This window comes from Anguilla anguilla, chromosome 7 (assembly GCF_013347855.1).
Source record: "Anguilla anguilla isolate fAngAng1 chromosome 7, fAngAng1.pri, whole genome shotgun sequence".
NCBI classification, from domain to species: Eukaryota; Metazoa; Chordata; class Actinopteri; order Anguilliformes; family Anguillidae; genus Anguilla; species Anguilla anguilla.
Window position 1 is genome coordinate 20,799,747 of NC_049207.1, and position 21,837 is coordinate 20,821,583.

General features: G+C 47.2%; 1 protein-coding gene across 3 annotated transcripts in view; it reads right to left on the bottom strand.

Annotated features, from left to right (window-relative positions):
• afap1 (actin filament associated protein 1) overlaps window positions 1–21,837 on the bottom strand; it is an 86,039-nt gene that overhangs the window by 2,307 nt on the left and 61,895 nt on the right. For 2 of the 3 annotated variants that reach the window (XM_035426813.1, XM_035426812.1), the window contains exons 4-17: window positions 19,583–19,691; window positions 19,181–19,392; window positions 18,392–18,571; window positions 14,486–14,578; window positions 13,402–13,477; window positions 8,818–8,967; window positions 8,354–8,565; window positions 7,553–7,698; window positions 5,118–5,235; window positions 4,181–4,432; window positions 2,884–3,004; window positions 1,680–1,844; window positions 1,020–1,210; window positions 52–216 (exon numbers count right to left, since the gene is read on the bottom strand). In XM_035426813.1, coding sequence (XP_035282704.1) covers window positions 52–216; window positions 1,020–1,210; window positions 1,680–1,844; window positions 2,884–3,004; window positions 4,181–4,432; window positions 5,118–5,235; window positions 7,553–7,698; window positions 8,354–8,565; window positions 8,818–8,967; window positions 13,402–13,477; window positions 14,486–14,578; window positions 18,392–18,571; window positions 19,181–19,392; window positions 19,583–19,691 — 2,190 coding nt within the window. The remainder of the gene's footprint in view (window positions 1–51; window positions 217–1,019; window positions 1,211–1,679; window positions 1,845–2,883; window positions 3,005–4,180; window positions 4,433–5,117; window positions 5,236–7,552; window positions 7,699–8,353; window positions 8,566–8,817; window positions 8,968–13,401; window positions 13,478–14,485; window positions 14,579–18,391; window positions 18,572–19,180; window positions 19,393–19,582; window positions 19,692–21,837) is intronic. The other variant, XM_035426814.1, reaches the window with a different exon arrangement.

Genomic DNA, 21,837 nt, shown 5'->3' on the forward strand with positions numbered 1-21,837 from the left:
ACGTGATTGGGCGGGGCAGGTTATTCGGGGGTGTGGAGCTGGCCTACCCACCTTGGCCTTCCTGAGCACGTGGCCGCGGACAGGCGGGGCTTTCTGGGAGGGCTGCCTCCGCAGCAGGGAGGCGCTGTTGACGGGGAGGGAGCAGGTCTCTGTGTCGCTGGTGTCACAGCTGGAGGCTGGAGAGTTCTCCATCGTACGCCTCACCAGCACCGGGGACTGAGGTGGAACACACATTACTGTGCATTAGTCTCCATTATCTCAGCACCCAAGAGCACTTTATATTAACCTTTGTAACTCCTTACTTGATATTGCTTTACATTAGCCTTCATTACCTAAGATTATGTTCCTTAAGACTTCATTACTTCATTTTCTAATATTATTTTACATTAGCCATCATTACCTCATTATGAACATTAGCCGTATTACCTCAGTACCTAATAAACCTGACAGTAACCTATTTTACCTAATTACATAAGAGCTCTTTAAGTAGTCTGCAGTGCCTCATTACTTAACATTATATTAGCCTACATTACTTAATTATAAAAAATTACTTAAAATTAACAGACATTATTTCTTTCATTTTATTACTCCATATAATGCCGCATTACCTTAAATTACCCTAGTTATGACAATACCTTCCATTACTTAATTTCCGTATATTACTCTAAATTACCACCTTGTATTACCTCATTGCTTTACATGACTCCAGATTATAATACACAAACTTACATTACCTCATTGTCATATATTACTGTCTACAACCTTACATAACCTCAGCACCTTACACTGCCACGCAGTCGACCACATTACAGCACACTGTGTCAGATTACTCTTAATTATGCTACAGAACATTGAATTAGAGGAGGTATTTACATAACACAGCCTATGAGCCTCCTAAACCAAAGATAGCCTTCTGAGGATGCAATCCTCACCCATTGAGATGCTCTGGGGAATTTCCGCAGGACTCTTTCCTACAAATCCCATAATCACTCGGTAAAGCCTTCCCTGGCAGCGCTCACCTGGGGACTGGACGTTCCAGACTTGGGTTCGATAGTCAGGCCCAGGGTGACGCCCCCGTTCAGGGCCTTCTTCAGGTTTTCCTTCAACTCGGTCAGCTCCAGCTCCAGGTTCACTCTCTCCCCCTCCTTCAGCTTGCACTCGTCCTCCACCTTCTTCAGCCGTTCTGCTAGGGACGCCTGGGACCTCTTTCCTGGAAGGGGGGGGGAAGGAAGGTGTCAAACTCATCTACAGACCCCCTCTCTGAGGTTTGGCTGCACTCTAAGCTGTTATTTCCTGCATCTTGTATTGCTAAATGTCTGGTTTCAGAGGTAGTACTTGTGCAGTATTTTTAATACATACAGTACTGCACCTTCATTTTAAAAACCTGTTGCAATTTCCATTAGAATAAAGGAATTTTCAAGAACAAAAGCTGTTGTGACAACTCAGTGTTGGGTCATAGATTAGTTAGAGACAGAGTCAGAGTTCAGAACTTCCAGTCTACTTTGTGGGTACATCCAAATGACCTGACAATGAGCCATGGGACATTGCCAGTCAACGCAATGACAACTCAACCAGAAATTTTCAGCATGCCTATATCATTTCTCCAGCAGGTCGATGCTGGAGTCTAGGCCAGCAGTGACTGTGTGAGGACCCCGCAGACCAGTCCCCCGCCCCCTCACCTGTGCTAGCCTCCAAGGCCGCGCGCAGGTCTCTCCTCTCCTTCTTCAGATGCGTCAGGCGGGTACGGATGTCCTGCTTCCTCTTCATCAGCTCCTCCTCCTTGGCCTGTAGCTTCTTGGCGTCGGCCTCCACCCGGTTCTTCCCATACTTGTACTGCTCCGCACCTTCGGGGGTGGGGGGTGGAGAAGGATGGAGGGGGGTAGAAAAAAAGGCCGATTAGGGTGAAGAGAGGTGGAGGGGGGAGACATCCAACACGTGCGTTTATACAAGAACCGACATGCTCGTTCCCACGAGATCCACACACAATATCCAACACACATTCACGGGAGATCTCTTGCACGCATTGACAAGCTGGGTGAGAGGCAACGAGTTCAAACCCAAACTCAGACCATCCTTAAATCACCAATGACAAATCCTGCTGAAACTGTGGCTTTAATTTCTGGAGACTTGTCCTGGTTTTGGACCACAGCCACAACAAGAAAATATATTTTCATGGTTTTCCACAGACATGTATTAGCCTTGGGCCGGCACTAAATAATGTCATTCGGTCACACGTGCGATTAACTTGAGAATCAGGGCTAACCAGGGTGCGTGAATAATATCTTTTGGGTTTTATGATATTACACTATTTCAATACTGAGTCCTGAGTCTTAGAATGTGGATCCTTCAGCAGAGATGCAGACCAGATGGCATTTAACATGTCATCAATCTCGTCATTTCTTCAGTCTCACATTTTCCAAATATTTTTGCGGCCACTTTTTTCCTCGAAAGTCGGTATTGGCGGATTAAAAATGGGTCAGCGGACAGACATCCAGTCTGCATTTCTTCCTGAACATCCTCAATGTTTAGTTAATTAACCTCAAAGGAGTTTAATTAACTAAACGGGAGTCACTAACCCATTTTCTGCTTATCCTTAATGGAACAAAACACGTGCATTGTGGGAAAGAAAAATCTTGTCTTGTGGTCTCTCTTGGGACTAGCGAAATCACTCCCTGATCTTTGATCTTGCATCTGCACTGCAGACATTGCAGCTCTGTATACGAGCACCTGCCAAATGGCAGTAAAGTAAATATCCACATTTGTTGTATGTGAAATTACAATTACATAGCAAGATTAGTGTGATCACACTATCATACTATTTATTACACTGTAATGACATCTCTTATAAGAATTACTGAAAAATAATTATCGTTGAGTTCTTACTGGAATTATTCCGTTTGATTGGCAGGGTTCCATTGGTTCCATTGGACGTTTTCTGCTGCTTCTTGTCAGCCTTTTGCTTAGCAGCTGTTCCATTGGTTGCTGGCGCTTTCTTTCCTTTAAGCTGATTGGTGGACAGAGAAGGAGTATAAAGCGTTACTCCAAGCATAAATATTTTACAGTAATATCCTAGAATGTTCTATAACTTGCTAACTATAACTCGTTCTATAACTTGTTTTTTACTATATTGTCAGAGTACTGGCACTGAATTCGGATGAAAATTAAGATGATGCACAGTAATTGGCAACATGCATGTGCAGGGCTGATAAGGTCTGCGGAACTGAATTCTGGTTAGGAGAACAGCTCCATTATACTCTTCAGAGAAGTATTAAATACCCAGCTGTATAAACAGTAAGTGTGCTGTATAATTAAATAATGTCCACAGAATAACAGCTGACACAGTGGACAGTGAGCAGACTCATGTCCCTGGCCTAGGGACGCGCCTTCAGCACAGATCCAAGCTTTCAGCTTGAAAAAGCTCCGGTTACCCCCACACCGGACCTCACATCCAAGACTCATCAGTAGAGGACTGAGTCTTTTCCAAACAAAGTCTGGTTTTGTAGCCACATAATCAAAACTTCAGATTTTGACTTCAGCATATATAAGCACGTCAAATCTGATTTGGGCCCACTAATAGTAAATGAGCACTAGCACAGTGAGACATAAAAACAGACATACTCTGTTAATAATATAATATTTAAAAAGGCCAATATGAGATAGCTATGTCTGTTGAGTAATATGGAGTTTTCTGTCATTTAATTTCATGTACGAATACAATCTTCATGAGTAAACAGATGATATGCACGTGTATGTATGTGGTTCAGGAGCACATACTGATATGCATGTGTATGTTTGTGGTTCAGGAGCTGATTCTGATATACACATGTATGTTTGTGGTTCAGGAGCTGATTCTGATATACACATGTATGTTTGTGGTTCAGGAGCTGATTCTGATATGCACGTGTATGTTTGTGGTTCAGGAGCTGATTCTGATATGCACGTGTATGTTTGTGGTTCAGGAGCTGATTCTGATATGCACGTGTATGTTTGTGGTTTAGGAGCAGACACTGATATGTACATGTAGGTATGTGGTCTAGGAGCAGACACAGAGACAGTATGTACATTTACTGTATGTATGTGGTTTAGGGGCCGCCTACAGTACACTCAGCAGGCAGACGTGCTGTCAATCACATGCCAATCACAGGTAAATAGCCAGGGGAGGCGAAGCAGCATCCGTTACCTGAGTAGCCGCGCCCCGGCCAGGGGAAGCAGTGTTAGTAACAGCAGCCGAGGAAGAGGAAGAGGAGAGAGCTTTGGAGGAAGTGGGCGTTTTGTAGTGGCCAGCAGCAGGGGGGGCGGAGGCTTTGGGGGGGTAGCGGGAAGCCAGCTTTGGGGATGGCATGTTCTCATACAGCTCAGTGTTCTCATACAGATCCTCCTCCCTCCAGCGGCGCCCCCTGGAGGCAGGGGAGGAGTACGTGCGCTCATGCACCTTCAGCGGCAGGGGAGGGCAGGAGCGTGCGAGCAAGAGCAGTGGAAAGGAGAGGAGGATGAGGAGGGAGGTGAAGGTGAGAAGACAGGAGGTCAAGGGAATTAACAGGGTAGAAGAGAAGAGGGTAGAGGAGAAAGAAGAGAGGAGAACAGTGGAGGAGAAGAAAAGAGAGGGAAGGAAGGGAAGGGAAGACAAGAGGTGGAGAGGATGGGGTGGAGAAGTGAGGAGATGGAAAATAGGAGAGAATCCAGCAGAATAAAAAAGGAAGAGAGGAAAGAAAAGAAGAGGGGGAGGATAGAGTATAGCAAAGAGAGGAGAGTGGAGAGGAGTGGAGAGGAGAGCAGAGCAGAGGAGAGAAGAGGGGAAACAGGAGAGAAAAAACAGGATGAAACAGCAGAAAAGTGTTATTATAGCAGGCGCATGAATTAGCAAAAGGAAAGGCCTCAGTTTAATGTGTGACAGTTATTTTTAAAAGCTGAAGAAGCATTGGAGACAGAGACAGCACGGGCAAGACGCTGACGTAAACCACCACAGGAAACGCAGCGTCCTGCTGTTTGAGGAGACAGAGGAATGGTGGCAAAATACAAATAAGCCCTTCCCTGACTCTATCCAACACACACACGCACACACATATGGCTTTGAGTTCATCTGCCTGACAGATTTCTGTCTGACACCGCGAGCGTACCGATCCATTGATGCAGGGCACGTCATCGTAGTGCAGAGCCATTCCGCTGGGGCAGGCGTAGCCGTTGACCGGGTTGTCCAGGTAAGGGTTCGGAGACACCGCTCGCTTGCTTGTGAAACTGAAGCCAAAAGACACACAGAGAGGACAGGGTGTCACACAGGAGATGAGCAGCAATGTGGCTGTCAATGAGTGAGTGAGCTAAAGGCACAGCCCTCTGCCTGAAGCGCTAGCAGCAGCACACAAGCCTGCTGTGAAGCCTTCCAGCCCCTCCTCTAGGGAAACACAGGGTCAGAGAGACTGCATAGTTTCCCTCAGGGCAGCGAGTTCAGCCATCTGCCACACAATTAGGAACGGTCTGTTAATGCCGTGCAGGTCTGAGGAAATGAATCGTACTCAAGATATAGAAACCAAGGAAATTTTCACAGGAAAATTAATTATTTAACATTATATTTATAAAGAAATCTCCCAAAATGCTCTGCACAAATCATACGTGTTGCTCAGGGAATAAATGCACTTATATACTTTAACGAATCTTACTGACTGCTAAGTAACAACATGAAAATGAGAAAAAAAGAGGGCGGATTATTGTTTGATAAAAAAATGGAGAGAGACAGGCATCCCGTTGAGGCCTAAGATCCCCACCCCCGCCGGGCCTTCGCACGCGCTCACAGCAGGCGTCAGCCCAAAGCAGCAGCCGAGCGCTGACTGAGGACACGCCCTGCTCTCACAGCACACGCTAGTCAGCATCTGCTGCCGTTCTGCTACCAATAAGCTACTGATCACTGGGCTGGGCCCGCTTTCGCTGATGAGAGGCTCCTCCCACAGGCGTTACACCAGCCAGCCCCGGGGGCCCTCTCCGTGAGGCGCGGCCCGTGTGCGGGGTCCTTCATGTGGGCTCCGCCGCTCCGCTGTGAGCCCTCCCTCACGCCTGCCGTCTCCCCGCCCCGCGGCACCGCGGACACATGTGGCGCCGAGCATTTGTTTCCTGTTATCTTCCCTTCTGTAGCATGTGTGTGTGTGTGCGTGTGTGTGTATGTGTGTGTGAGTGTGTGTGTGTATGTGTGTGTGAGTGTGTGTGTGTGTGTGTGTGTATGTGTGTGTGAGTGTGTGAGTGTGTGTGTGTGTGCGTATGTGTGTGAGTGCGTGAGAGTGTGTGTGTGTGTGTGCGTATGTGTGCGTGTGTGAGTGAGTGTGTGTGTGTGTGGGTGTGCGTATGTGTGTGTGTGTCAGTGCGTGTGCGTGTGTGTGTGTGCGTATGTGTGTGTGTGTGAGTGCGTGAGAGTGTGTGTGTGTGTGTGTGTGTGTGTGTGAGTGTGCGTGTGCGTATGTGAGTGTGTGAGAGTGCATGTGAGTGTGTGTGTGTGTGTGTGTGTGTGTGTGTGCGTGTGTGAGTGAGTGTGTGTGTGTGTGTGCGTATGTGTGTGAGTGCGTGAGAGTGCGTGTGAGTGTGTGTGTGTGTGTGTGTGTGTGTGTGTGTGCGTGTGTGAGTGAGTGTGTGTGTGTGTGTGCGTATGTGTGTGAGTGCGTGAGAGTGCGTGTGAGTGTGTGTGTGTGTGTGTGTGTGTGTGTGTGTGCACGTGTGTGTGTGAGAGTGTATGTGTGTGTGTGTGTGTGTGAGTGTACGTGTGTGTGTGTATGTGTGCATGTGTGTGCGAGTGTATGTGTGTGTGACAGAGTGCGTATGTGTGTCTGCACTGCACACGGCAGCTCCCAGACTGCCGTGCGTTTATTTATCCTGGTGTTGGGCTGCCGTGGCTAGTACTCAAAGCGTTAACAAAACGAAACCTCAAAGACACGCTCACATGTGTGAGCATCCCTTCGATGGAAACCAGGCTTTCGAACACAATCTTCCGAACTGCTGTTTGGAAACGCATACATCAAACATACCGGCGCCAAGCTGGAGCTCAACCAGAGCAAACTGCATCAGCGAGAAGTGACACAAGCCCCCCGTCCCTGTTTCTTTCTGACGATTCCAAATTTCTCATCAGAGTTAAACAGTAATTCCATCAATAGCAGCACATGGGACCAGTGGGGTAGAGAGGACCACTGGCTCGACAGCTAACCGCACACTCCACACAAAACACAAGTCATCTTACTTACAGATGTTTCCAAGTGCCTGATCATTTGTCAGATGTTCGTAAGGATCTATTTACGTAACACACCTTATGACACACCTTTTTCTTTTCCGCACGGAATGGGGGTGTTAAATTATGTACCACACATCTGCTTTGCAGAATCATTGCAGTACACATACTGTTCATTAAAATATCTAATAATAGTTTAATGATTCTCCATTTAGGAGAATCATAAAAAAAGGAAAGTGCCCAAAGCCGTTCAGCTGAAGCAAATTACCGTGGCTTAGCACCGCCCCCGAGACCGCCCACTCCCCACCCTGTCGGGCTGGCCAATAGGGACCGCTCCGGTAGGGGGCTCACCAGAAGGACTGCTTGGCCAGCTGGATGACGTTAGCGGTGGTCTCCACGTCGATGTAGTCGTAGTGCAGGGCGGCGGGGTCTGTCGTGGAGCCGGTCTCGGCCAGGAGAACTCCCAGCCACAGACCCATACTCTCCGAAGAGCTGGCCTGGGGAGGAGAGAGAGAGAGAGGGATGAGAGAGGACAAGGGCAGAGGAACGGAAGACAGAGGGTGGGCAAGATGGAGAGCAAAGAGAAAGAGAGGGAGAGAGACAGAAAGAAAGACAGAGGGAGAAAGAGTGATAGAAAGTATGACAGACATACAGACAAGAACAAGAGCCACAGGCAAGGCAAAAGTACAAGAAAAACTGAAAAACACAAAAAGACAGATGTACGGAGAAACAATGTCTTCTTTAGTGCCATGGAAACCGTGCTGCATGTGTGTGCACAAAGATGGAGGCGGTATAGAGGAGTCACAGCTGTCTTTACGAGTCTGGGGGAGGGGGGGGGGGGGGGTACGTGCGTTCATAGATCTCACACACGACACAGACCCAACACTAAGCCTTCACCCATCCAGCACTGTCAGGCACTGAGCCTCAGGAAAGCTCCACAATCCACAAAACTATCCGTGATGACATATGGGGCACCAGACTCTATGTGGTCAGCCACAGGGGGGAGGGGGGAGGGAGTTGGCATGCCGCTGCAGAGGGAAAGAAAGTTAAAAGCAGCCAGTAAAAAAAGGATGGCAAAACGCCCCATGTGTTGCGCAACGCTGTGTGGCCTCGTTTGGGAGAGCGAGGCGAAAGGGGGGCGGGCCTCCGTACCTCCAGCACGGCCACTTCCTGGCCGTTGCGCAGCAGGCGGAAGGCGAAGGAGTGCTTGGAGTCCAGGCCGGGGATGACCTCGCACCCGCGGAGGGGCAGGCTGGCCATGTGGGTCTTCAGGTCGTCCCGGTCCTTGTGCAGCAGGAGCTGGTTGTCCTTCAGGCGGCACCAGCGCTCCCGCCAGCGGTTATTGGACAGCACGTTGAGGTAACCTGTCAATCACAGGGACACCAGCCAATCAGCACTGAGTCAATGACTAATGCAGCAGCACATCACAAGAGGTGATCCAGAATGCCTTGCTGTGCCAGTGGAATTTTCTAAATATAAGAGTGTTTAAGTTAATGCAAGGTCACAGGCTGTTCTACAAAAACAGTAGCCACATCCCAAAAGCTGTCCCTCACCAAAAACTTGTATCCTGCCAGGGCCACATTGTCTTTGAAACCTCACACCTCACTGTCACCTACCGCAGGTGGGGACGTCTTCTTCAGCTGAGGATGTCTGCTCCTCAGTGGATGGCTTCTTCTTCCCCAGCCCGATGATCTTGGTGATCTTCTTCCCGGTCACTTTACCCACAGTGCCCTTCTGCTCGGACTTGGAGCCTTTCTTCCCTTTCGCTGGAGAAGAGGGCGAAGAGTGTGAAGGACAGAACAAATGTGACTATCAAGGATGGACAGACTAGCGCTTTTGGACAGACTGTGCTTTAGCACAGGTCTTGGACTGCAACAGCTTGTAAGATTAGTTTCCTGCAAACGAATTGGTTCTACAAAGTTTCTGCCAGTGTTGTAGTGTAAATGTATGAGTTGGATTGAATTGTTGCCTGCAACTGAAGCCCCACCTATACAAGCTCGCAATTTATCGGAAGATGCTGGCTAGAAAAACGCAAAAAATTACGAATGACAGTGTGTATTCCGGTAAGATTACCACATGGCTCAGAAGCCAGATCTTAAATGATGTCTCTCATTTGTCAGGGAAAACTGCTCCGTCAAGTCAGTCCTCCGTGGGGACTGTGTGGTCTGTGGGAAGAGCAATCTTTCTCGGTCTCCCTGCCAGAGAGACAGCTGAAGAACGTGGACCCGTGACCCGCAACCACCCAATTTCCACTGGAAACAAGCTGGCTTATAATTCTCCTTTCTCATTGTAGAGCTGGAACCAGGCTGGTTCACAATGCTCAATTTCCATTGCGGAGCTGGAACCAAAGCTGACTGACCCACTACAGCACAATTGCTCACAATATTTTACCTTGTACTGCATGACATCACACTGAATACTACCCAGTGCTTATTCTCCCTTCCATGCTTATCTGCTCAGCTATGAGCACAGTTCAGGAAAGTAGGTCAACACCAGTAACCCTATCAGCCTGGTAAAGATAACAGGACAAGAGCCCAGAACCTCAATAGAGCCAAACCTGGTTCCAGTGCCACTATGGAAAAGTGGCAGACCAGAGGGAACTTTTGTGGGCCAGGACTGGCATCGAGCCCCTCCCACGCCATCCTGCCAGCGACCACAGCATTAAGCCAACTGAGCTATGACCGCACTATCTGCTGCCTAATTTCATCATTTACAGTTTGATTTTATACAAAACTGACATGTATGACAAGAAAGGCTTGTGAAAGATGAGAAAGACTCAAAAAAGGTCTGGTTCCACATCCTGCACACACATGCGCACACACACACAGACGCACACACACACGCACAGGTCAGGAGGAACAAAGATCTCTGCTTTTTTCAACGGGACATCCCAGTGCAGCGCTGAGTTGGCTGTTGTTTTTCCAGATGAATAAAGGCCTCGCTAATTAGAACTCGCATGGTTTTGTAGTTATATAAACCAAAAGCTCTCCCCTGCTCCCCAGCCCCTGGAGCCTCAGAGCACCCCCACACCCACCATCCCCCCTCCTAGGTTTTGCACAAAGAGAGTGGGAGACAGAGGCTTTTTCTGGAGGGTGGGGGGTTGAAAATTCCCACCAAGTGATGTAATTCGCTCGAGACTGCTAGCCTTTCTCAGCCAGAGCAGACGGGCTTCTGCAGACAGACCTTCGCCACTGTCCTTCTCCACCGTAATAACTGACCTCTGCAAATCGACATTCGGATCATGTTACCTGACGACAACCAATTCATGGCAGCCTACGCTAGTGTGTCAATTATCTGGTCCACGACCCTGAGTTTTATTTCTCATTCGGCTTAATATACTACGCCTTCGACGGCATAAGGAAGAAACCAGATGCACAGATGTCCAAATGCTTTCCGAGTTCTAAAACTATTTTTTTGGGGTTATTTCATTTTATTTTTTTATTTTATTTTTTGGGGGGTAAATGGAAAATCTGTGATCTTGCTAATTTAATTCCACCAAATCTGCGCAGTTACCAGTAAGGGAAAGAATGTGCCGGAATGATCTATGCGTTGGTTCTTCTCCCTCACTCTGGATCAAAGAGGCAGAACTGCAGGCTCGCTCGAGTGTACACGTCCACCCCTTTAAGCCTCGCCCCTTCTGCACCCCTCAGGCCTAAGATGGCCACATGTGGGGCCTTCTTTCCGAATCTTGTTTCCAAAACAGATAGGAGGTGATGCCAGCTATGCGTCGCATGCCTGTTTGTTTGGCACTGTGGTCACGTGGTACCAGACCGTGAAGGTGCCACACTCCTGTGTAAAAATCGTGCGTAACATTGATCCCAACACAGTGCTACTGAATGAATGTTTTGTACAATCTGATGCTAAGACACCTTACTATTATTATTACTACTATTTGTGAGTGGAAACTCTGTTTATTAAGTGACTTCCTGTTTATCTTGGTTGACATTCAACTCAATGACAAAAGGATAAGCTGAAAAAAATGTTCCTTTAAACATTGGCCAGCATTATGGAAAAGTTTAACATTTTAACTGGTTCTCTCCTGATAATTTATTTTGGGTAAACTTTGTGGTCTTAGATAAGACATCATAAACTAAAATCATAAATAAAAAACACACAGGCCTACGCATTTTCAAACACTGAACTGAAACCCCACACAAAGCAAAATTGTGCAATTTTAGTAGAATTAAAAATGATCTGCCCATGTACTTTTCAACAAAGTCCAAGTATTAAGCTCTGTTTGACCTTATTGCACAAGGCTTTGCAGCCAGCTGTCTTTTTAATATCTTCTGACTCTTTCCTTTCTATTATTTATTATTCCTCTACAGGGCTTTGCTCTGTAATTTTAAGTGTAATACAGTCATTACAAATAATTTCCATTTCACGCACACCTTTATTTTTCTTATTTTCTGCACTGTAAGTTGGATGATAGATTGATCAAACTTATCAAATGCATTATAAGTAAACCTGAACACAGCAGTCAACTATATTATCTGGACTGACATACTGTAACAAGTATTCACACTCTGCCTTTAAAGAAAACTAGGACAGCTCTAGATTCCACAAGCCTGAAGCCAGTAGTGTCATCGAGCCAAATTCAATTCTCATCATTGGACGAAATAGCCTGCTGAGAAAATAAATGCAAAAATAATCCAGTGGGGTTTAGATAAGAGTCTCACATGGATCTTGTTTTGTTTAGCTTTGGCACCTTTTCACGGGTGGAGACCCAATATCAAATAAACTGCGATCTGAAAGCCCGTCCAAACCCCACATTACCATTAGACTGCATTCGTCTTCGCCCAGAGAAATGTGCTGAGCGAGACAGTCCAGGACAATTTGTCCTACTGCTGCCACAAGGGCTCAGATATCCAATCACAAAGTATACCAGCATTTGTGGTTTGGTTTACCCCAAAAAGAACAGCTAAATTTCAGTATGAAGCCAAAGTGGGTCACCGAGTTAAAATTCCAACAATTACGGTATGATGACACTGAGGTGTGGAGCTGTGACTTGCAATAGTCTCGTAAAAATATGCAGATGTTAGCACGGACACTTTACGTCACTGACACCACTGTTTTAATGTTTTTTTAAGGATTATCTTTTAATGGCGATAATCACTGAAGTATCTTTGCATTGCTGCAAAAGACCAGCCAGAGAAATAAGCTAACCGATATGTTTTAGAAGCTGAAATGTAGGTCCCGGGGTGCCTGGGGTGCTCTGTTATTTGTTTTCTCCTTACAATTAGCAACAAATTTAGACCCATGTGTAACAATGCAACTATACACAGGACGTCTGTGGCCTCTGGCTTCCTGACTATGGGACTGAGCCTCTTCCGAGTCACGTTCACAATTAACATCTTTGGTCAACCAAGGCATAATGGAGTGCCTGTCCCCTTGCTTGTGTGACCCAGCAGTAAACTCACTGCTTGATCAGTTAGGCACCAGTTTGGGGCAGGTACTACCCCTTTTGAAGAAAATGGAGCATCCAATTTAATATTCTTTAAACATTAAAGTTGAAGTATATGTTTGAATGACAGCTCCAATGCAATGAGCCGATCAAATGTTTGTGTACCCAAAATCATCTACCAGGGTTCCGGGGAACGCATGTGGGGTTTCGGCAGGTCAATGACTTTGTGAGCATAAGAACTCAACAAAAACTTAACAGCCTTGCTCTGAGGGTAAAGACACTTGTCGAACCGACCAGGCACACCCCTTAAGACCCTTGATGAAACAAAATAACCACATAATATACAGCAGCATGTCACTAACCCATAACAGGAACACAAAAACCTGTGGTAGTACTGTCAACTTCCATATTAAAAATATAGAATATATTAATAATCCTGAGAAACCTCACTACATACGAAACCAGAGGAGGTGAGTAAACTGCATAATAAATTCACTGCTTTAATTAAGCAACTAAGTGCTGAGTAACAATGAAAACCAGCACCACCTAGTGCCTCATTGGGATGAGGGTCAGAGAACACTGTTCTACATGTGAAAAACTGACACAGTTTTAAATCTGGCTTGTACAGGTTTTCGGGAATACCGGCACCAGACAGAACAGTGTTTTGTGCTCAGACAATAGTCCTGTGTCCCACGCCACCACCAGTAGGGTTCAATAATACTGTGCTGTGCCAAGTGTTCTCAGTTCCACACCAAAACACATAAAAGTTCTATGTCCTAAGCCACACCCAAGCGCTCACCTTGTTCTTTACTGTCAGCCACTCCGTTTTCAGGGTTCACCTCTCCGTCTGAGCTCGGCCTATCAAAGGACAGCTTCTGCAATGGAAGGCAATGTGGTTACACTCAGCTGTGAGACATTTCAAAAGCTTCCCCCGGCCCTGACATCGGTAACGCACACGCAAACACACGTACAAACGCACACACACATTCAACATTAAGCACAGAAGACATTCCTAAACAGGACGCAGGGCAACATCTGCAAAATGTTAGGTGTAAATAATTACCCTTGGCTTCCGTACGCTTTGCCAGCTTAAGAACAGATCAAGGCAGATGTTTGCTTGGTATCGTTAGAAAACTTCACGTCTGTTTTCTTTTCTTTCGCTCTTTTTCAGAAATACACAAAGCAGGCAGTGATCTAATAATCCCAACAGTGTATCCGATTTCCCCTTTGTGCGCTTAAAAAAGCTCTGCGGATTTCAAAGCAAACGGATTTTAACACACCTGGTTTCAGCTTTCCCTCCACTCTGCCCCGTGCAATGCACGATAAAGTGGAATTCAGCTGCAGAAAATTGCTGTTTTTACCGTAAGTGCTGACCCTGCTGCCTGCTTTCATTTGAACTCAATCAGAAAAGGTTCTGCACGAGGAGTCAGAGGTATTTGAGTATTATTGTGTACAGGGGTGAGGGTAATGCTGTAGGAGTCAGAGGTATTTGAGTATTATTGTGTATAGGGTTGAGGGTAATGCTGTAGGAGTCAGAGGTATTTGAGTATTATTGTGTATAGGGTTGAGGGTAATGCTGTAGGAGTCAGAGGTATTTGAGTATTATTGTGTACAGGGGTGAGGGTAATGCTGTAGGAGTCAGAGGTATTTGAGTATTATTGTGTACAGGGGTGAGGGTAATGCTGTAGGAGTCAGAGGTATTTGAGTAATATTGTGTATAGGGTTGAGGGTAATGCTGTAGGAGTCAGAGGTATTTGAGTATTATTGTGTACAGGGGAGAGGGTAATGTTGTAGGATTCAGAAGCATTGGAGTATTATTGTGTACAGGAGTAAGGGTCTCATGGGAGGTGTAAGGTAAGGTCATTTCTGGGATTTTTCCTTACCTTTTCCAGTTCGGTTTTGTGGACTGGAGAACTGGAGCCTGTCCCCTCAGTATCGATCACTCCGTTGCTGTAGTTACACACCTCTTTCATCACCTGCGAATGAAGACAACAGCAGCGAAAAAGCGAATGTTAACATCCTGCTCACGCGGTCCATTGCCTCAGCCTCACCATCAGTACCTGGCGAGGCCAGTTATCTCAGTCCAAAGCAGATATTATCTGAATCACACGGTGCTGGACCTTGCAGGCACTGGTCCTGCAGGACCAAAGGCATCCATAGACATCCATGGATGAAGCAAACCGCCATGCATGTAGGGTCAGGATATGCCCTTCCACTGCTCAGGCAAGCCTGAACACCTCACAGGACAATTATAAAGATTCACCAGAGCCTACAAAAGAGGAGTGGAGTCCTGCTCCATCCGTTCGCCATCACTGGCCAGTGGAAGAGCTTTTACATGCGCCAAGAAATGGGGAGGCATTATGCTGCTCCACAGCGATATGGGGTACGTTATAACACACGCCGAATATGGGAGTTGGCCTGAAAGATTTCGCTGCATGAGTGACTTATCTCAGCTGAACTACAGGGCCTGGAATATATCCCACTGAATGACCGAGACATCCCACATCCATCATGAAACCTGAAATATAATACGCTGTATGATTCAGACATCCCAGGTGCCTTGTGGATCCTAAAATATCTGAATGAATGAGAGGCATATCCAAGAAACATCATTTGACCTTATATATACATATCATATCACATGGAATGAAGTTGCAAGCAAATAATGATTCCCCCACTCCACCTCCGCCCACCTCCTCCTCCTCCTCCTCCCCACCCTGCATATCCAAACCAAAAGAGTCCCTCTTAGCCCTTTCGTTGACCACAGTCTGTTTGGCTCACACTCAATATAATATCGCTGGCTGGAAAATTACAGGCTGGGGCTGCTTGGCTCGGCTGACAACAGCTTGGGTTTGGAGATGCACTTACAAAAAAAATGCCTCGCTGGAGTAAAAAAAAAAAAACTTTCTATTTTTCTGCGAATTCATAATCAGTCATTCCTCTGTACAACAAAAGGTTTCATTCTTTCTCTGAACTTGAGGTCAGACTGCAGCGGCTATGCTTTTTCTCTCTAATGCCGAACAACGAAAATATTAAACGCGAAACTCGGGCAGTGCCGGGAACGAACCCTGAGGCAGTCGCATTATGCAGGGTTTGTAAGCGCTTAAGGTTTTGAGGTTTTTCTTTAAATAAAGGTGTGGACCGAATGGAGCTGCATGAAAGTTTACAGAAGAACACAAACCAAAAGAATGCCTTGCAACACATGACCCCACAGGCTCCTTAACTTAAGCATTTTTACTGTAAAAAGCCTCGTTGTAATGCTGCTGCACTGCTGTGCTGAGAATAATCTGGTCATGTGGGCGAATTCCGCTCCAGATCGGAAAGGGATGCAAGTGCTCTTCTGGCCACGATCTGTAGAGCACATGACCCCCCGGTGACCCCAGTCCTGTTAATCCCACACACATACCACAGCAGTCCCTTCGTTCACAGGACAGTCTGGTGTGCACTGAGACAAGCGTACCACCACCTCCACAGACAACACAGGGATAAATAACAAACACACAGGCGATGCAGCCACCAGCACAGGCAATGTCATGCCAACTCCAGCCACAGGCAATGCAGTGACCAACCCCAGCCCAGGGAATGCATTGCTAACTCAATTCAACTTGAAGTCAGCAGCAACTGCTGAAACAGGCAACAGAGTTCCAAGCTCCAGCTCTGAGCGCAGGCAAAGCGAAGCCAAGGGCAAAGAAAAGGCAATTCAGGGCTGAAGACCGAGACGGACCGCACACTGTTAATGGCTCGAGCGTAGCGCAGTGTCATCGCAGCACAGGCAAGAAGCACAGAGCAGCAGCTCTCACAGCGGTGTGGAGTCCTCAGAGGGGGCGGAGTCACAAAGTTCCCATGGCTGCAGACCCCGAGAGAGAGAGGAAGGTGGAAGAGGATGAGGAGGAAGAGAAGGAAGAGGAGCAAAAGTGGCCATGCCTCCCTCTAACCAGGCCCGTGCACAAGAAGGAGACCAGGCTGAGTTGAAGAGAGAGAGAGAGAAAGAGAAGAGAATAAGAGTGAGACAGAGAAAGAGATGTGAAACAGCTGCAAAGTAGAGTAAGAGAACAGGAAGATGAAAATACAGAGTGAACAAAAGAGTGTTTCCATATACCGCATCCCACTAATGCAAAGGCAGTAGGAATAGAGTAGCATTGGTAGCCACACTGGAATTGCTGTAGTTGCAATCTTAGCCTGAGGACCCTCCTCACATTCTCTCCATTAACCGGTGTACAGCTTTTAATCCACTAACATTCACTTCTGGAACATTCCATTCTATTCTCAGTTGAAAACAGCTATGGCTGCATCTGCAGAAAATAACGACACCATCCAAACTCTAGAATATTTTGCCGCAAAGATGCGCTCGAATGCCCTGTGGCTCTGGAGTACTGAGGAACACGCTCTTGTTGTGTGCTCAATAAGGCATATACAAACATGTGATAATTGGGCTAACTCAAGCATTGTGCATGGAAAAACAAATTGAGCTGAAAAAGAATGCGTTTATCTCGTGCAATCACTTATTGTTCCAATGTGTTTCCAATATAAAGGCACCTGACCGAACGCTAAATATGCAAGGATTTTCCTCCCACCAACAACTGGCCATTGTTACGCTCCCTCTTTTCCCCCCTCTTTCTGGCTCTCCCTCCCTCTCTCCCTCTCTCGGTTTGTATATTTGATTTGTTCGCTCCGTGCACTTGCAGACAGCCCAGCCACGAGCAGGCTACAGTTCCCTTCCATACACTGTATCAATAAATTACCTCTAATTACCGCATGGAACGAGGAGCATAATCACCAAACAAGCTGCAGTTCTTACAGAAGGCCCAGAGCGACCTTCTCCCTCCACAAGCGGGGTCTTTATGAAAGCAAACAGGCCGGGCGGTGTTTCCATCGCCCCCTCTACGGAACGCGGCGAAACGGCGAAAGGGCCTGTCTTTAACGAGGCCCTCGGAGGCCCGGTTTTAGCCGCTGCGGCGCTGGCGGGAGGCGCCGCGGAGCCGAAGCCTAAAAAGCCCGGCGGCGCGGGGGCGCTGGGGCTTTATCTGACGAGAGCAGCGCCGCTTCAAGAGCCCGAAAAAAAAGGGGCAGGGACCCGACCTTAAAATAGCACACAATAGGTTTTTTAAGATAAACAGAGGTCTCCGAGGAACGTTCTGGAAGCAGGAAGAAAGAGACGGCTTTGACTTTGAATTCTGACCTGCACAATGGCCCTTTCATATTTTGGTTGTAATAAAATAACACAGAGGTCCCGCCATTTCATAAACAAGAAGGTACAAAAAAAAAATTCAGGGGAGGGGGCTCTGTTTGATGTCTGCGGGACGGACTGTGGTGCGGATCAGTTGAAGTTTTTAAAACGAGATCTGAGGACAGCAGCACTTCGATACAAACCAAACATCCTGCCAGGCCCTGGCGTTTGGACACCTGTTCCAAATCACAGTGGGGCTCAAGTGGAGTCTTACACCCTACTGGGATGCGATTCCAAAAACTTCCCGGGCAAAAAAGCGAGGTAATTTCCAAAGATGACTATTTCTGAACATGTACCTTCTGTTCAGCAGACCCTTGAGTGATGGTGACTTCAACTAAAGACACTTGTTCCCTTTCTCCTCGACACATTCTCAAATACACAGTGGCAAATTTTATCAATCACCCCCCCAATTAGACATACTTTATGACATAACTACATCTAATAACGTTTCTACAACATTCTGAGAACATTGGCACAACGTTGCAGGAGTTCTGCTGAGAACACTGTGCTTCTGGCCATTATGTCATGCTCAGAGGACAATGCAGGTCATGTGACCTCTCACCTTCAGCCACTGCTCGGCCTGCTCCTTGCTCTGCACGGCCAGCACCAGGGCGTCGGCCCCCTGGTGGACGATCCTCAGCTCGTGCTTCTTCTTCTTCCCGTCTTTGGGGACGTGCGTGATGCTGCAGCCCGACAGCACCAGCTCCATCTGCGGCGTCTGATCCTTTGAGGTTTTATAGCACTGTCAATCAACACAAGGCCATTACTAACTGGGGCTTACTGAGAGAGAGCTAGAGAGAATGAGAGAGAGAGTGTCTGTGTGTGTTTGACAGAGAGACGTGTGTGTGTGAGTGAGAGAGTGAGTGTGTGTGTGTGTGTGATATCTGTAAGTGCGAAAGAGACATGTGTGTGTTTGTGCGTGCGTGTGCTATGTGTGTGTGAATGGTGTGTGTATGTGAGTGTGTGATATGTGTAAGTGTGAAAGAGAGATGTGCATGTGTGTGTGTGTGTGAGATTCATGTGCATGTGTGTGTGTGTGTGTGTGTGATATGTGTGTGTATATGGTGTCTGTGTGTGTGTGTCTGTGTGTGTGTGAGAGACAGAGATGCATGAGTGTGTAAGAGAGAGATGCATGTGTGTGTGTGATATGTATGCATAGATGGTGTGGGTTTGTGTGTGTGTGTGAGACAGAGATGCATGCGTGTGTAAGAGAGAGATGCATGTGTGTGTGTGTGAAATGTATGTGTAGATGGTGTGGGTTTGTGTGTGTGTGTGAGACAGAGATGCATGCGTGTGTGTGTAAGTGATGCATGTGCATGTGCATGTGCATGTGCGTGTGTACAGTGTGTACCAGGAGCTTGTTGTCCTTGATGACACACAGCAGCTTGGTCCACTGTCCGAAGCGCTTCTTGCGCAGGAGGAAGGCGCAGATCCGCGCGTCCTTCACCAGGTCCATGGACGCCTCCTCGGAGGGCCACTGGTGCCTCATCTTCTGCCCCTTCCCGTCCTCCTCTTCCTCATCGTACGACTCGTACGAGCTGCTCATGTTATCGGAGTCATAGTCTGGAAAGACAAAAGAAGCTCGCTCACACTTCATTGGCCTCTTTATGCTGATAAAAAAAACATTCATCTGGTGGAATTTTGATTACTTGAGTTCTAGTTGGAGACTGGTTCATTTCCCCAGTTGGGACATTATACAAATCTATGTGAAATACAGCTACAATCAAACATCCCTCTGTGGAGGGACACTCACGTGATGTGATGTATTCTGGGGCTTTTCCGGGGCTCAAAGGAACCGCCTCCTCGTAGTAGCCCTCTGGGAGGGAGGAGCTAGGCAGGGGCGGTGGCCCATTGTCCGGAGGCTGGAGGACAGAGGAGGAGACAGGTGGAGCGTGAGTTACCACCGAGCACACTTGGGTCACCTGTATGAATCACTTACTGATGAATTCACCCTCATCGGTGAATTGCGTCAGACTGCATTGCGTCAGATGACACCTGTATCTGGGAATTAGAGAGGCGATCACATGTTAGTAATAAGAGTTGGATTGGCTTAAACTGCTATCCAAGGTCAGGGGTAATTTAATCTCAGTTTCCGTCACAAACTTGTACATTTCTGAAGGCAGTTATATTATGTTATTCCAAGCTCAACAAATGTGTCCCGCAAGGATTCAAACCCGCAACCTTCAGGTGAAGAGGTGCACAGTGCACAGCTCTGAACGTCATGCCATTGTAATAGTGCGGTATCGCAGCGATCAGAATCGTGAGAAGCTAATGTGTTACCCAGGAAAACTTAAGTGGGTGAACATTCAGGAAGTCTTTCTGATAAATAATAGCCCTGGTGGCCTTTCAAACCCCAGGATCAGTGCAGCCCCTAAATCAGGATGCAATCTTGACTGCTATCTGCAAGGCCATCAGAGGAAGCCACTGATTTAGCAAATCAGACCCCACCCAATCAGCTTTGAAGTGACTCAACACAGCGGAAAACCGCACACAGCCAGTTATCCCACGTACTTCCACTTTGGGCAAGTAAAAAAAAACGAAAGGGAGGAGAGACAGAAATCTGCGTTCTCTCTCGCTCTCTCCTTTCTGTTGTCGTCCTTTCAACTCCGGTTTTTGCGCTGCTCTAACAAACTGGATAAACCAAGCGACGTGACTCATTTGGCCTGTTTTCTTTCAGCTCTTAAAAATAATATAATTGCCACAATAAAAATCAAATCTCATAATCTCATACACATGGAAGTAAACATTTTTTATTTGCCTTATTTGTGCATTCCCAGAACAACCTTTCACTTGAGCTGAATGAAAGTGCGTGTCACCCCCACCCCTCCCACTGCACAGCCAGGCCTCGGGTTTGTGCAGAACAGATCTCTGGCGCAAAGTGAACACTCAGCAAGATTCTCCTCGTGTGTTCACAAGTTCTGAGGTTCATTATCAATCTGCTAATGGGCTGGGATATCCCCTGCTCTTACACCCCTGAACTGTGTAACCGTAACAACACAGAACGTGCCCCCACCACAATAACCACATAAAGTAAGACGCATAAGGCATGCACACACACACACACACACACACACACACACACACATGCACATACATCCACACAAACATGCACGCGCACATGCAAGCACTTGCACACATGCACACACACACACACATGCACACATGCCTGCACATGCACGCTCACATGCACATGCACACGTGCACACGCACACGCACTCTGGTTGCAGAAAACTGCAACCAATTACAGTGGTGAAAAACTCCCAGATTTTCCCCCCTGGAAAAAAAAAAGTGAATTTCTTTAATCTTTATTACATTTTCTTTATAGACGCTGCAATTTTCTGATGGTTTTTTCCGATCCTTGCAGTCATGAGAAACACCCCGGGCATGGCCCGACAGGCTCGTTAAACGGGCCATTGGTTGGGCCCGCTCTAGACGGACATACCGCCCTGGAGATGTGCCCCGTCACTACGGCAACAAAAACGTCTGGGATCTTTAAAAGCCGCAGATCCTGACGCACATTCTGGAGGGCGATACGCACTTGGTTCTCTATACACACGATCCTTCGGCCCCGTGACTGGCGCTATAAGGCCTGACGGTCCTTTACACTTTCTTTACCCAGCAGAACTATCGCTCTGACTGTGGATTTACGGCACAAGTCAAGCATTTCCGCACAATGAGCCCATTCTAAGCCCACTCACAATAAACAAAAGACGTTGGGATGTGGGGCAATCCGTTAAGCGTTTTTAGGGAAAGCCAGCCACGGGACTTGGAACACACACTTCACTTTTTCTTTGCTTTTTAGCTTTAAGCCCATGAGGACACCGTACCCACGCACCTAGCGGAGGGGGGTTGGGGTTGGAGGTGGTGGTGGTGGGTGGGGGGGGGGGATTAGTTGGACTGGTTCCGCTCTGCACAACCCGACCGGTCCCAGGTGGGCCCCTCCTTGTTAAACCCTTGATGAAAGAGAACTCTCCAGGTTTTTGGCAACCGGATCTTAATTACACCGCC